The sequence below is a fragment of the Myotis myotis genome, unplaced genomic scaffold, assembly GCF_014108235.1.
Source record: "Myotis myotis isolate mMyoMyo1 unplaced genomic scaffold, mMyoMyo1.p scaffold_m19_p_15, whole genome shotgun sequence".
Lineage (NCBI taxonomy): Eukaryota > Metazoa > Chordata > Mammalia > Chiroptera > Vespertilionidae > Myotis > Myotis myotis.
The window spans coordinates 18150594-18166701 of NW_023416319.1; the positions used below are offsets into that span (position 1 = coordinate 18150594).

The 16108-nt window shown below is 38.9% G+C and overlaps 1 protein-coding gene and 1 long non-coding RNA gene across 10 annotated transcripts in view; one reads left to right on the forward strand and one right to left on the reverse strand.

Annotated features, from left to right (window-relative positions):
* Positions 1-14286, forward strand: part of CHUK (component of inhibitor of nuclear factor kappa B kinase complex) — a 35397-nt gene extending 21111 nt beyond the window's left edge. For 4 of the 9 annotated variants that reach the window (XM_036336322.1, XM_036336321.1, XM_036336320.1 and 1 more), the window contains 10 exons: positions 2286-2409; positions 2806-2957; positions 5172-5233; positions 6203-6312; positions 6950-6999; positions 8991-9087; positions 9369-9516; positions 10061-10197; positions 12264-12363; positions 13112-14286. In XM_036336322.1, the coding sequence (XP_036192215.1) occupies positions 2286-2409; positions 2806-2957; positions 5172-5233; positions 6203-6312; positions 6950-6999; positions 8991-9087; positions 9369-9516; positions 10061-10197; positions 12264-12363; positions 13112-13141 (1010 nt within the window). In that variant the 3' untranslated portion in view covers positions 13142-14286. Of the gene's footprint in view, positions 1-2285; positions 2410-2805; positions 2958-5171; positions 5234-6202; positions 6313-6949; positions 7000-8990; positions 9088-9368; positions 9517-10060; positions 10198-10793; positions 11030-12263; positions 12364-13111 lie in introns of those variants that run through there. The other 5 variants (XR_004972155.1, XM_036336323.1, XR_004972156.1 and 2 more) reach the window with 5 other exon arrangements.
* LOC118669859 lies at positions 11015-16107 on the reverse strand. The gene is made up of 2 exons (XR_004972159.1): positions 15915-16107; positions 11015-11843 (listed from the first exon to the last, which is right to left on the reverse strand). It is a non-coding gene; the product is annotated as an uncharacterized LOC118669859 (long non-coding RNA).
* Between the last annotated feature and the right edge of the window lies 1 nt (position 16108).

A 16108-nucleotide genomic window follows, 5' to 3' on the forward strand; every position in this document is an offset into this window, starting at 1 on the left:
AGGAATGGAACCATGACCTTCTGGTTCATAGGTCAACACTCATACCACTGAGCTATGCTGGCCGGGTGAGAAGCTCTTTTAATTGGCTTCCTTGCCTCTTTTACTTGCCTTATCAATGAGAATTTTCTTTCTTTTAGTGCTTCCTTACTTCCTGGCACTACACAATCTATTCCAGGCTCAACTTGTATATTTCCTGCCCCAGTGCTAGAATCAGCCATTTTTCCAAGATACCTTGGTACCTTTTTTGGAGAACAGTATTAGAAAACAATTGGGACACTAGGTGCGCTTCTTGCTACTGGGTATGATTTCTTAAGTCCTTTCAGACTTTATGGGGGGAGGGGGGGCGGGGAAGAGATTGAAATTGTTTATTTTGGCCAGGCTTCCCTTCAAGACTCTTTTTAAAAAAGTGTTTTGTTTACTGTAGGAAACCTCAGCAATAAGTGTGATCATATAAGAAGAAAGATTAATCAAGGCTATTAATAATTATTAGGGAGGCAAAGATTTTTCTAGATATGGAACTTTATATTTTTGAAGTCTGCTTCAGATAATCTGTTTTTTCATTATGAACCCTAGTGTAGCGATCTTTCTCTGAAAGTTTTCATTCGAAAAGAATAACAATATAATTGCCACTTTAGAGTATAGGATAACTCTTTCACATCTACATAATTTCAAAACATTAAAATGGCATTTCATTGAACTTAACAAACATCCACACTTGCCATGATTTTAGAAAGTAGTATTCCCTTTACCAAAGAAAGAGCAAGAGAATTATAAATAGATAAGAAAGCATATCTTATTAAGCTGCTATTTACTCTGTATGTTTTCCTGAAGCTGAGTTGGTAGTTCACGAGCTAACAATTTATTATTCAGAGGCAGAAAAGACCATAGAAGATTGTGGAAGAGATGGGATTTGATTTAAAAATTGAAAGAATACAGAATTTATATTAGCAAAAGAAAAAAACAGTATTCCAGGTTGAAGGAAAGCAAGAAAAAGAAACAGATTATAGGAATAATCTCAAGCTTTGGGATTATGTAGTGATTATGTCTTATCTTTATACTAGAGGCCCGGTGCACAAAAATTTGTGCACTCGGGGGGAAGGGGGGGTCCCTCAGCCTGGCCTGTGCCTTCTAGCAGTCTGGGACCCCTCGGGAGATAACGGCCTGCTGGCTTAGGCCTGCTCCCGGGTGGCAGAGGGCAGGCCCAATCCCTAGGTGCAGCCCCTGGTCGGGCTCAGAGCAGGGCCGATTGGGGGGTTGGGGCACCACCCCCTGTCACACTCAAGGCAGGGTCGATGGGGAGGTTGCGGCGCGACCCCCTGTCACGCACAGAGCAGGGCCAATCTGGGGGTTGTGGCCCCGCCCCCTGTCACACACAGAGCAGGGCCAATCAGGGTGTTTGGGCGCTGCCCCCTGTCATGCTGATCCCAGTGCCGGGAGGCCTCACGGCTCCGCTGATCCCAGTACTGGGAGGCATATTACCCTTTTACTATATAGGGTAGAGGCCTGGTGCACGGGTGGGGGCCAGGTCGTTTGCCCTGAAGGGTGTCCTGGATCAGGGTGGGGGTCCGCACTGGGGTGCCTGGCCAGCCTGGATGAGGGGATGATGGCTGTTTGCAGCTGGTCACACACCCTTCAGTGTGGGGGTCCCCACTGGGGTGCCTGGCCAGTCTGGGTGAGGGGCTGAGGGCTGTTTTCAGACTGGGGGTGACTGAACTCCCAAACGCTCCTTTTTTCCTTTTTTTTTTTTTTTTATTCTGGGCCAGCTTTAGCTTGAGGCTTGGCTCCAGCTCTTAGGCCTCCGCTCCTGAAAGTAGGTTTCTGGCCTTTGCATACAATGTTGCGAATCTGCTGGCTGAAGTCCTGCGGTATTTGTTAAAATGTTTCAAACTGCAGGCTCAGAGGCCTGCAGCCGCAGGCAGGGAATGTTGGTTTCCTCCGTCACTGAGGCAACCAAGCCTCATGTTAGTTTCAAGCTGCCTGGCTGCCAGCCACCATCTTGGCTGACAGTTAATTTGCATATCTCGCTGATTAGCCAATGAAAAGGGTAGCGGTCGTATGCCAATTACCATGTTTCTCTTTTATTAGTGTAGATTCCCTTGTATCGGGAGCAGGGTTTGTGTATTACAGGTGCTCAGTAAATGTATGTTGAACTGAATGAAACAGTGACAAGTGGTTCTTTCTAGCATCCATAGGAATGATATTTGTAAGGATTGGAAATCAAAGAATGATTAATGAACTCTAAAATCTTAAAAAGTAACTCGTCTCTTTTTCTCTCTTACCTATAGTACGGGACAGCAAAATACAGCTTCCAATTATACAGCTGCGTAAAGTATGGGCTGAAGCAGTGCACTATGTGTCTGGGCTAAAAGAGGACTACAGCAGGCTCTTTCAGGGACAAAGAGCAGCAATGTGAGTGGATTCTGTTGTTTACAGTGACAACGTCATGCACATTAACGTTCAAGAATTAATCTTGCCAGTTTTCACAAATAATTTTTCATGCAATACGAAAATATTGGACCAATTTGAAATGTAATTTTCTGATCAGACTTATAGACTTCTTACTAATGGTATGAAACCATTCAGTTGCAATGGCTTGAGAGTAGTTTTTGAGCAGAACATCTTAGTATAAAAGAAACTGTGTTGCCACAAACAGAAAGTCTTTAGAGACTAGATTCTATAGATCAGCTATTTCTCATAGATTGATAATAGAAACTTAGGCATTGGGCTTATGGCAATATAGTTTTTAAATTTTTGTTCAATATTTATGAAATGTTAATTTTTAAATTTTTTTTGGCTATGGTTTAGGTTAAGTCTTCTTAGATATAATACTAACTTGACAAAAATGAAGAACGCTTTGATCTCAGCATCTCAGCAACTGAAAGCTAAACTGGAGTTTTTTCACAAAAGCATTCAGCTTGACTTGGAAAGATATAGTGAGCAGATGACTTACGGCATATGTAAGTTTTGGGGTAAAGTATTTGAAATAAGGGTCTAGTCTTTTGAAGCCCTCTGCTATTTTGCCTCCTTGCCTTGTATCAATTGTTTCTCTTGCATTCAAGATTAGAATAAGAGACATGTTTGTTTTGAATATTAGCTTTTATTTTGACGTTTAGTTGAACAACTTAACAAGAATCTTCCCCTCCCCCAATTGGACCAAAGTTAAGTTGTTTAGCTCCTGAAAAATACAAAAGTGATTTAAGAATTTATGATTTTCAAGCTCCATATAAAAAAACTAGAGGCCCGGTGCACGGATTCGTGCACTGGTGGGATCCCTCGGCCTGGCCTGCGGGGAACAAGCCAAAACCGGCTCTCCAACATCCCCTGAGGGGTCCCGGATTGCGAGAGTGTGATTGTTGGGTGATGCACCCCGGAATCGGGCTCCTTCCTCTCTGGTTCCAGGTGTGTCACCCAAGACTGCAGCTGTCAAGTCACCACAGCTTGGCAGCTCCTGTGTTGAGCGTCTGCCCCCTGGTGGTCAGTGCACATCATAGCTACCAGTCAGACATTCACTTAGGCTTTTATATAGATAGGTAGATACAAAATCCATATTGGAGTGACTTCTTAGCCAGGGAAATCCTAAACTACTTATCTTTCTGTAAATAACAACACAAATAATTCTGTGTTTTTTCCCAAACCACCTACTATGTAAGTCCCACTTTTTTATTTTTCAGTATTTGACTTCAAGCTTATCTCCCTTCAGATACATTAAGGAAATGTAAAGAGCAGAGTTAAAATCAAATAATAAATTGAAGAGGTCACCACCAGCATTTCTATTTGTTTTTTTCCATTGAAACAAATCCTTTTTTTATCTGGTTTGTATACTTGTCTTGAATAAGGTGTGTGTATCTTAGAATAAGTGATCAGCAGTGTCCAGGTGGGTGAATAAATTTACCCACTAGAGCTGGTTATGATTGATGTTTTATTTCTAGTTATGTATTATAGGTATTCTGGTTAATGGCAAAACATTATTTCATCAAATTATCTTGACTTATCTTGTCAGTTGTATATCTGATACAGCGGTTAAAAGAAAGTAAAGTAGAAAGAATCCATATCAGCTCTATTTAAGATTAAATACATAGGTATCACTGAAAAAAAAAAAAAGAGTGAGGTAGACATACATGTGCTGATATTAAAAGATCACTTGGATCTTTAATGGCAGTGATGTTTTAATTTGGGGAATAAAAGCAAAGAAAGGCAGGCATGTATAGATAGTCTCACTTGTGAAGGAAAGGGTATGTGTCTGTATAACATTAAATTAAGATCCCATAGGATGGAGTGTGGAGAGGAGGAAGAGTTTTCTTTTTTATATCCTTTTATAATGTTTGATTTTTAAAAAGTCATTTTCATGTATCATTTAAATAATTTTATTTCTTCTTTTGAAAGAGAAAACCATCTGTATTAGTGTCCTAGGGATGCCATAACAAATTACTATGAATTGGGTGGCATAAAATAACAGAAATTGCCCAGCTGGGTATGGCTCAACTGTTGAGCATCGACCCAGGAACCAGGAGGTCACCTGTTTGACTCACAGTCAGGGCATATGCCTGGTGGGTGTGCAAGAGGCAGCCAATCAATGATTCGCTCTCATCACTGATATTTCTATCTCTTTCTCCCTCTCCCTTCCTCTCTGAAATCAATAAAAATATATATTTTTTAAAAACACACAAAAAAACAGAAATTTAGCATCTGACAGTTCCAGAGGCTAAAAGTCTACTCTCAAGGTGTTGGCATGACCATGATCCCTCTGAAACTTGTGGAGAGGAATCCTTCCTTGCTTCTTCCTGGCTTCCGGGATGTTTATCAGCAGTCCTTGGCATTCCTCGGCTTGCAGCTGTAGCACTTTAGTCTCTGCCTCTGTCGTCAAATGGAACTCTCCCTTCATATATCTGCATCTCTGTGTCTCTTCTCTTCTTTTAAGGACCCTAGTTATACTGGGTTAACTGTCCACCTACTCCAGATTGACCTCACGTTAATTTAGCCAACTATCTGCAGTGACCCTATTTGTAAATAAGGGCACATTCTGATGTACTGAGTTAGGGTTTCAGCATAACTTTTGGGGGGACACAACCCATAACACCATTTTTGATGTTGACAGTCATGGAGGAGGGTAGGTCAGTAATTAAAACTATGACTGTTTCTGAAATAACCAATTAAAACTTTTTTTTTTTTAGCCTCAGAAAAAATGTTAAAAGCATGGAAGGAAATGGAAGAAAAGGCTATCCATTATGCTGAGGTAAAATCACTGAGCTTGTTCTGTGTGTTTACTTATTTCTGAGGTCTCCCTTAGAAACTTTCTTTGGTTTTGATATGTAGAGTATCTTTCATGTCATTCCTGAATATCAACTATCTATAGTTGATATAGTGAAAAAAAATAAAGGTGTTTTGTGTATATAGTGGATAAAAATAAAGGTGTTGGACAAATGAGACTACTAGTAAACTAAAGCCTCCATGAGCTTCAGTTTCCATATGATATTATGGGGACTATACATACCTTTTCTAATAAGGTTATGCAGATTGAATGGTAATAAGTGGCAGTTATCACTGTAAAACAACAGTGATATACGACTGGTTTAGATAGGATGGCTGCACATCCTGATTTACCTAGGTCAGTCCATTTGCACCTGTCTTGCCATACTTATCAATGGTACTTTCATTGTCAACGTTATGCAGGTTTGGACAATAAATTATATGGTCACATTAGGTATAGGTTATTCTCTAGGTGACAGATTCCTTCCTTACATTTGTCTATGGTCCCACTAAATTGTTGTTGTCCTTGGTGTGAAAACTTACCCTAACAACACAGGTGGGACAGTTAGTATCCTGGGGTGGGAAATCCAGTGTCTTTATCATTCTTATTTCAAGGCAGTTGGGAAGAGAGGCAATGAAAATCATAGAACTGAGATGAAGTGGTTTTGATGGTCATTTTCTCTCTGTGTTGTTAGTGACACATATTCTTTTACTTCTCAGGAGGAGAAAGTAAATGCTAGTAGTTTACTGTTGTTAGGAGAGAAAAGTGAGAAGCTAGGAATAAGTATGTTCTCGTGTGAAAGATTGTCAGAATCTGAAAGATAAAAGACATAAAATCAGTATTTCCTATTAAATCATTTATTTCTCCTCTTCAGGAGTCATTCTTTGTCTGAGTTCTTCTCTGTATTGTGTAGTGGTGAGCCTGTCATTCCTTTTACGTTTCATCATACTGTAGGTAGGTGTCATTGGATACCTGGAGGACCAGATCATGTGCCTGCACACTGAAATCATGGAGCTACAGAAAAGCCCTTATGGGAGACGTCAGGGAGACTTGATGGAATCTCTGTAAGGACATACTCATGTCGTTGGTATTGGTATTTATAATTTTTTGTAGCAGATCACTCCTTCTGTGTATTTCTGGCATATTTAGTCTATATGTGTTTATTTTCTATAGTTTTTCTTTCCCCAAATATCTTGGCATCATTTTTAAAAGGGAAGTTTTTTCTTCATCACTGGAAATTTTGGAAATAACTCTTAGGGTTGACCTCTGCTATTTTAATCAAAGAATCTTTTCAATGTGACTGTTAAGAATTTTTCAAGTATTCTAAGTTACAAACTATTTCCCTACTTACCATAGGTATTGCCTATTAAATGCCCTAAATGAGGTAAACTTCCTAAATGTTTGGATTAGAAACTTCAGATATTTGTCTCTAATCACAAGCCATAATTTTTGCACATTTAAGTGTTTCTGGTGCAAGGATCAGATATGTGGTGGTAGACCACAGCAGATAAGAAGTGTATTACACTTTGCATTTTAAGATCTTGCTTATCACTCAGTGAAATTCTCTGTAAAATATTCGTTGGCAATATATACTTTAAAATTGGATCATTATTCTCTTCAAATAATATTATTCATTTCAAGTTGTGGATTATTAGAGTCATTAAATTATCTTCACATAGAAACATATTTTCTCTTTTGTAGGGAACAGCGTGCCATTGATCTGTATAAGCAGTTAAAGCACAGACCTCCAGGTAAGACACTTTCATCATAGTACACAAAGGCATTTTAAGAAACCATCCCCAGCCTAACAAATCCTAGGGATTAGATTTTAAAACAGCTGCAGAATAAGTTCCAGTTTTGGTATTTCAATTGAGATATTTATATGTAACAGCTTTTAGTTTGTGAGAATTTAAGAGATTAGGAAGGCAAAGTTACAAGAAAATTGAGATTAAAAAAATTTTAAGGAAAACTTGAAAGGAAGGAATAAAAGAGGGAAAGGGGAATTCAAAGAGGAAGAGGAAACAAGAAAATGTGGGAAAGTTGGAAAAAATAAGTGCTGCTTAACACATTTTGTACCGCTCAGGAGTTTTCTTGTGTTTCGCGCGCCATCTGTTAAGGACCACTCACGAGTGTTCTCGTTTTTCACGCCCATGGAAAAAGGAGATCAACCGAAGGACTTGTATGCATGCATATAAGCATAACCAATGGACATAAGACACTGGGGGGTAGGAGAGGCCAGGGGATTGTCAAGGGCGGGGGGAAAAAAAGGACACATATGTAATACCCTTTGTAATACTTTAAGCAATAAAACAATAAAAAACAAAACAAAAAAAAGGAGCGAATCTAGATTCTTATGTAAATTTTGTTTGGTCCCTCTTCATAGAGGAAAATGTTTTACGCAGTACCATACGTTAAAAAAGTACTAGGAACTTTGATTGTTTAATTGTTTTTGTAAATAAAAATGTTATAATTATTGAAAAACAACACCTAAAGTGCATTATGATGATTTAAATAACGTGCAGTTTGCCCAAAAACGTGCGGTCCCTGGCGTATGTCTTAGAGATTTCTATGCGGTACGCAATGTGTTAAGATTAGAGAGGATGGCCGAAACCGGTTTGGCTCAGTGGATAGAGCGTCGGCCTGCGGACCGAGAGGTCCCGGGTTCGATTCCGGTCAAGGGCATCTACCTCGGTTGCAGGCACATCCCCAGTGGGAGATGTGCAGGAGGCAGCTGATCAATGTTTCTCTCTCATCGATGTTTCTAACTCTCTATCTCTCTCCCTTCCTCTCTGTAAAAAATCAATAAAATATATTTAAAAAAAAAAAAAAAAAAGATTAGAGAGGATGGTAGGGAGTTGATGCTACAGGTTCAGGTGTGGAATGGTCAGAGAGAAGGCTCATGTGCTGGGCCAAAGCAATTTACCTTGAAAATGAGGCTTTCATCTAACCTGGTCACTGGTTGCTTGCTTCATTGGCAAAACAATTCTTTTTGAACATCTGTTGAATACTGAACATAGGCTACTGGAAAGAACATTGGATTGGGAATTGGAAAGCTTGAATTCTAGATTGGACATTTTCCTGGCCAACTAACTTGGGCAAATTACCTAATCTCTCTCCATCTCCTTTCCCTTTTCTGCAATATGGGATTGAAACCTAGCTTTACTAACTCAGTGCATGTGTGTGTGGTATTGTATAATGCTTTAGAAACAAAAAGTATTATGTACCTTCAAGATAATAACCTTTAGTTAAAAATTGATTTGTTTTGAAGGGTATCTCTGGGTCCTTTCATTAGTGTATGAGATTTGGCTTAAGTCAGCTAGCTTTTTCTAAGTTTTTATGGGCAGTGAACAGATGAATAAACATGAAAATCCAAGCAATCTAGTTGAAGCAAGAGCCTCCTTCCTTCGAGGCAGTGAAAGTTATCCTGTTTCAAAATAAATGATGTTTATTACCCAAGAAAGATTGATCTCTTGGCTAAAAGGCTGCATGTGTCTGAGGCTTGGGTTAGTATGGGTTAAAGGTGGCTGAGGATACAATGATAAATGTATATATCTATGTATGCACAAACACATACTTGTAGATATATAATTATAGATATATAATCTTAAAATCATCTCAGTTTTGAATTTAAGTGGAGATGTTATCAATTAAAACTAGTTTCAGATTTTTAGGCATTTTTGTTTGGAGGCTGACATGTTCATACAGAAGAGAGGTTATACCCACTGACTGAGGTCTTTTATAGATCACTCCTACAGTGACAGCACGGAGATGGTGAAGATCATTGTGCATACTGTGCAGAGTCAGGACCGGGTTCTGAAGGAGCTGTTTGGTCATCTGAGGTAGAAAAATAATTTTATTTCCTATTCAGAAGCCAGAGTATTTTTATCAGATTCCTTCCAAAGTATAATATTCCTTTTGATAAATAGGAATAGTTCTGGCAGTGTCTTGGGTATCTTGACCACCCCTGTGTATATTTAGGTGTCCTGTCTTTGTGCATTGCTTTGGAGATCAGACATTAAATATGCCTCTGATTGTGGTTTATTTACTTACCTGGTTTTGGGAGTATGTTGTAGAGTCTTGGGGGATGTGTAAGGGTCTGACTTTGATTTCATCTCTCTAGCAAGTTGTTGGGCTGTAAGCAGAAGATTATTGATCTACTGCCCAAGGTGGAAATGGCCCTCAGTAACATCAAAGAAGCTGACAATTCTGTCATGTTTATGCAGGGAAAGAGGCAGAAAGAAATATGGCATCTCCTTAAAATTGCCTGTGTAAGTAACTTTTAGTGAATTATTTAATGTGACATTGATATGCACTTATTCCCTGCAAAAGGAATTTTTGTCAGCATGACCTGGGTCCTCTTGAATGTGTATATTGTGTTGGGTTGATGCTTGTGTTCTTTGCTTGGTGTCTGACAGCAGTTCAGATGAAGGACTTCATGATCACCCTTCATTATCTTTCCTTTCCAGTCTCATGTTTTTATACACCTCCAAGCCCTAGACCACTGTGGTATCCCAACCTGATTTGGGGTTAGACATGCCTGACTAGTTAATCAAAAAGATCTTTTGTTCAAGTGGGGTTTTTTTCCTTCCAACTAAAGTGGAATAAGGTGGGTAGATACATTTGGTTTTAGTCAATGAAGAATGGGCTGGGGACAGGATAGTGATATGTAATACCCACGACTGGAAATAGTTTTGTGCAGAAATACTCTGGGTGTACATATAAGTTGTGATAGAAATGTAAGTCTTAGGAATATGGTAGGAAGTTGTTTAAAGTAGCGAAGATGCTTGTCTATAATCTTTTTTTTCCCTTCAGACACAGAGTTCGGCTCGGTCCCTTGTAGGGTCCAGTCTAGATGGTGCAGTAACTACCCCTCAGGCATCAGCATGGCTGCCCCCGACTTCGGCAGAACGTGAACATCCTCTGTCATGTGTGGTAACTCCTCAAGATGGGTGGGTTCACTTTGTAACAAGATAGTTCTTTTTATAAGCAGTGATAGGAATGAGGCAGTAGAGCATAGTGGTTAAGGCATAGTCTTCGGTGCCCTATAGACTAGGGTTGAGTCCTGACAGTCCTTTTGTAATAACCTTGTGCAATTAAGTTAACTCTTTTAATGTTCACATTTCCTCATCTGCAAAATGGGAATTGCTGTGAAAAGTCAATTAGACAACAAATGTAAAGTACTGGGAAGTAAATATGTATTCAGCAAATGTTACTTATTAGTTCAATTCATATTCTAAGTTCTCTCTCTGTTATTGGCTTATCAGTTCTTTTACCCAAACTTTATTCTTCCCATAATCATTTATCTCTGAGAAATTTTGCTGTCCTTTTGCATTTATCATTTTGGGGTCTTGATCACCCTTCTGATAAATGATTGAGTTTAATCTACTCTATTTTATAACTTAGTGTGTCTAACATCAGACCTTTTTAATGCCTTAAACCAGTTTTGCAAATAAGAACTGAAGTTTGAAGCTCTATATTTTCTTTTATTAATTCCTACTCTTCTGCTAAAAGCTGAATGACTATCCATTTCTGTTATTTTTCTCAGCATAAGATGTGCCGTATCCAGAGCCAGTGGCTCTTTGCTAGCTTGTGTATTGTCGCTTTTCTCACAATTCATGGAGACCTCTACAGCACCAGCATTTCCTGGAAGCTCTGCCCATAATTAGTTTTGCAGAAGTGCAGCCATGTTACATCACTGCTCAGGAGGTCGTGCAGTTTACATATTCTGTACTCTACTTATGTGAGAGAAAAGCACATGGCAGGAAGGCAAGCTGATAACAGGTATTTTATTTTTTTAAAGAAAGCAAGTTCCAGGTTACATCTTGGGGTCATTGTAGATTTGACCCGGTATATAATACATCCACAGCTATAGCACAGGCTATAATCAATTATATAGACTTTAGGAAATAATCTCATTAATCAGAGTTAAATCATGTAAATTTTAATACATTACGAACCTTTTTGCTTTCATTAAAGGCATGTAGTTTTGTTAGGGGATGCTAATGGTCCCAGATGTCAACTTTATACAGTGAATTTCAGATTTGAGGTTGTGGTTATTTGCAAAACAAAATTCCTGTAAACGACAGGAATTTTAAATATACTTTTCAGTAGGAATACATTATAAAGAAAAACTGATTTCAGTTATTATGTGGTACTTAACCTCCAGGGATTGGGAACTGTTGACCTCAATTTTTCCATCTGTTGAAAAGGAGCTGAATTAGAATTTAGTTCTAAGCTAATAGTGGCCATCATCCATAGCCTCAAGCTGATTCTAATAGGGTAGGAACTCTGAGGGGTGGTAAAAGGCGAGATAGGGGCCATATGGAAGAGGAAAGCATGAAAGGTGGAAACCAGAATCAGGATTGCCTACAAATGTAAACTTCCAGGAATCTTTTCGGTTCTGGTCAGCTCCCCTGTCACACTGTTTCCTTCTGCTCTCCTCAGGAATCAGCTTGCTTGTTTCATTTTTTCATTGCTGTCATCTGTAGTTTCCAACCAGCTTTTCACCTTCCCTGATCTTTGCAGAACAGATTATACTTTTGTATCTTCTCCCCTGCATTTCTTTCTCTGAAAAGTCAGCATGGTGATGTGCTTCCTAATTGTAATGAAAGGGAAATATTCCAGAAACAAAAAGAGATCTTTTATCTGTCTGTGCCACAAGGACCTACCCCCACACCCCCATCCAGTTTGCATTTCTGGGGTAGGGTGTGTGTGTGTGTGTGTTGTATATAAGTGTCACTTTTATTTCAGAGGAAAATCAGATTGGAATTATAGTGGACTTATTGTTAAAGCTGGGCAGAGGCAACAATTAGAGTAATAGGCAGGACTATGCCTCTGGGTGGGAAGGATAAGGAAACTAAAGCCTACAGGAATCAGCTGCATTGGGATGCAGGGGTGCAGGAAGGGCATTGATCATCCTGACCCTGAAGACCAAAAAGTAGAGAAAATTCATATGTTCTTTTGCAGAATTTGAAAAGGTTTTCTTTTTTTTTTTTTTTTTTTCTTCATTTCACAGGGAGACTTTGGCACAAATGATAGAAGAAAATGTGAACTGTCTTGGCCATTTAAGCACTATTATTCATGAAGTAAATGAGGAGCAGAGCAGTAGAATGATGGTAAGTTTTATATGGACATGGATGTGTGTTTTAGGTATTTTGCAAAGGGTTTAACTTTCCTTAACTGGCATTTGGGATGCATATGAGGAACAGAACTGAGAGGAAAGAGAAAGAGCATTTGAGGAATATCCTTGACCTCAAATCCCCATCTTCTCTTACTCGTGCATATACTAGGATTATGTCATCAATCATCTTCAACAGTAGCATTTTTGGGCAAATTAAATGATTGATAAACTTTCTTTGCAATATGATCTCTGAAATTAAATGGTTTGTACTTTTCTGCTTCAATAATCAGTTTTCTCCAATAAGATGAAGCAGGATTTATATTTGAATTATAATTAATTCAAATATAGTAACTATTGCATACAAATGAATACTGTAATTATAGTTGTAATTAATAGAAGTATTTATATTAATAAGATTTAGTTATTGTGAATTACTGATTTAAAACTTGGAGAAACTGCAATAAAATGTTTACTGGATTAACTTTTACTACATTTAGTCTCAACATCAACTCTTTATATTTCCTCTTTATTTGCTTCAAATATTTATGAAAACTCTGAAGTATCTTTTTAATTAGCAGAAAATAAGGCAAACTAAATTCTAATTGCAACTTATTTATGCTTTTAATTTTTAAACTTTTGACTATAAAATGTACAGACATACTTAGAAAACTTGCAAAAATGAACACCCAAAACCTACCACTTATAGTCAACATCTAATTGTAATTTTTCATGCCTGGTTTTAGAGTCTTGATTGGAGCTGGTTAACAGAATGACTTACCACTTATTCACTGTGCCCAAACCAATGGAAGTTGTTGCTGCACATGTTCGAAATTTGTTTTTTCCCATGAAACCATTCTTCAAACACCATTCAGTGGAAGAAATGGCTGTGATCAAAAACTACATATGGTTTTACAAAGGCTATATTTTGGCTTTGGGTAATTTTAACTCCTGAACAGATATAATTTTATGTTGGTGAACTTGTTTAAAAACTACAGCTAGTTAGGAGCATCATTGCCATCTATTTGTTTTTAAACTTTGTAAAACATTACTTATTTAACTGACTAAAAATACCTTATAACTTTTGGACATAAGGCCAAACATAATATATACAGAGAAGAAACCTCAATTAATGTGTTCCAAGTACACATTGTCTGCCTGTGTTTCTGTGGCAGAGATTGCTCACAAGTAAAATTGTACTTCTTGAAAAATAAACCCTACCTCCTTGTGTTGCACTCAACAGTGCTCTTTCTGGCATCATAAGGAGTTGGTTCAATCCCATTTTCAATTTTATTACACATTGGATAGTGCATCTGTGCCTTCAATATCAGTGGACTGTCCAAAGTGTGCTGTGTGTATATGTATTTAAGATGTACATTTAGTAATATCAAAGAAGAAATGTTAATTTATAATGTATTTGAAAACATCTGTCTTTTTCATTTGTAAAAATGAGTCATTTGTTTTAAGAATCTTACATGTCTTGTCATACCAATATAAAGGTCTGCATTCCCTTATCTGTAAATCCAAAATCCAAAAAGCTCTGAAAACAAGGTTTTTCATAAGCTTGGTGACAAAACTCATTTGCTTTCAAATCCAACTTGAACTGACAATTGAATCAACTTATCCCATCTAGTGTGAATCTTCATTTATTTTGCTGCAAAAATATTAACATGTTTAATTATTTAGTGGGGAAGCTGCTGCCATAGACTGTGTTGGGTGTGTATGTAGTATGCACTGAATTACCTTTCTAAAATCTGAAAATTTCATAATTCTAAAACATCTGGCTCTAACGATTTCAGATAAAGGATTGTGGATCTATTACCTGTTAGGTAATTTAGAAGACACTTGTTTTTTAAAAATGTGAAATGCTTTTGTATTATAGACGGTTTTTCACTTTGTGTATTAAATGATTTTTAAATTACTTTTTGATTCTCCTTTCATTAAAATCAGATGAATATAGTTACCCTTGAACAAAGTAGGGGTTAGGGGCGTCAATACCCACACAGTAAAAAATCTGAGTATCACTTTAGCTTCTATAGTTGGCCCCTAACATCTGTGAATTCAGCTAACAGGTTGGGACTGTGAAAATACTGTTTTGAGTCATGGCTGGTTGAATCTGCAGACATGAAACCACCAAATAAGAAGGGCTGACTATTTTTAAAAAACTGTGTACAGGACTTTTGGGCAAGGTGGTGGCATAGGTAAACATGATACTTGCCTCCTCCCACAACCACATCAAAATTTCAGCTAAACTGCAGAACCGCCATCATTCAGAACCACCTGAAACCGGTTGAATGAAGTCCTACAACTAGGGGATGAAAGAAGCCACATCGAGACCGAGACCGGTAGGAGGAGCAGAGATGCAGAATGGGCTGGTCCCACACCCCGTGTGGTGGGTAAAAATTGGGAAGGACATCTCACCTGCAGAGGTCCCCCTGAGGAGCGAGAGTTCCCAGCCCCATACCGAGGGCCATTTGGATATTTATAACATCATTCACGGGCCACAGAAAATTATCAACTTAAAAATTAGCCTGCTATATTTGGTCAAACATTTAACTCACCCCTAATGCCTGGGCAGGGCCAGAACAAATTATTTTGTGGGCCTTACATGGCCTGTGGGCCAGACATTCCCCACCCCTGGTTGGTCTGGAACAGACAAGGTCCCAGACAATCCTAGGTAATAAAAGGCAAATGAATGGCACAGGTAAAGAAGAGGATAGAGTGGTCTGGGGGGGCTTGCTTTAATGACTCGAAGTCTATTTACCCCTTCCCATTTCCCGTTATCACCATTATAACTTTGGACCTGCACTTTCTAACCACTTTGCTTCCCTGCCTCCAATCTCTCTCCACTGTAAACCATTTTACAGACTCACCGGCCCTAAAGCACTGCCCAAGAGGTTACAGAGCCCTCCTACCCTAGTCTACTTGTACAGTTATGGTCCCACTGCTAGCCTTTGAAGGCTTACAGTAACCATAACTGCCCAACCTACTCTAATTTTTCCTGTGTTCGTTCATCTCATTCCTTTCTCTGCTCTTTAACTTTATCCTTTTTGTGTTCGGTAACATAAGCACATCATGCCTATTTTAAAAGAAGAGAAGAATATGCAGTAAAAAGAAAGTCCGTGTCTATTTTCTAGCCATCCAGTACCCTCTCCCTACAGAAAAGGTGCTTTGAGCCTTTCAAAATCTGGGACTAGCCTACCATCCCACTCCTTTCCATCATAATGGCTTCACAGGCGCTCTAATGCTCCCTGTTCCTTTTCATTTTCCTAGGACCCGTTCCTATTGCTTGGATGGCCATCAAGTCCTCGCTAGGTTAGCTTCGGGCACATTAATAGGTGCTCAGAAAAATACTTGATGAGTGACTATGCAATTAAATTTAATACCTTCCTCTTCAGAACTTCCACTTCCAACAAGTCTGGCTGCTCCTGAATTCAGGGCAGGACCCGTGCATGAAGCATGTGCCTGCCACGTAGGCTTCGGAATAAACCACAAAAAAGACAAACGGAACACTGGAGTGAGACAGTGGGTTTTTGCACTAGAACTGACCAGTTCCTTGTTCCAGAGGCCCTCTTCTAACTCAGCATCCCCGCTCACTCTAGATGACCGACTTGTTTTCCAGAGCAGGAAACCAGCAGTGCATAGAAAAGAGTCCGCGCACTTTTACGGGAAATCGCGCTGCAGGCAGCCGGAGAATTTTGTCCCCTCCGCTCCCCGTCTCTCGAGTCGCGGGGCGAGCACTG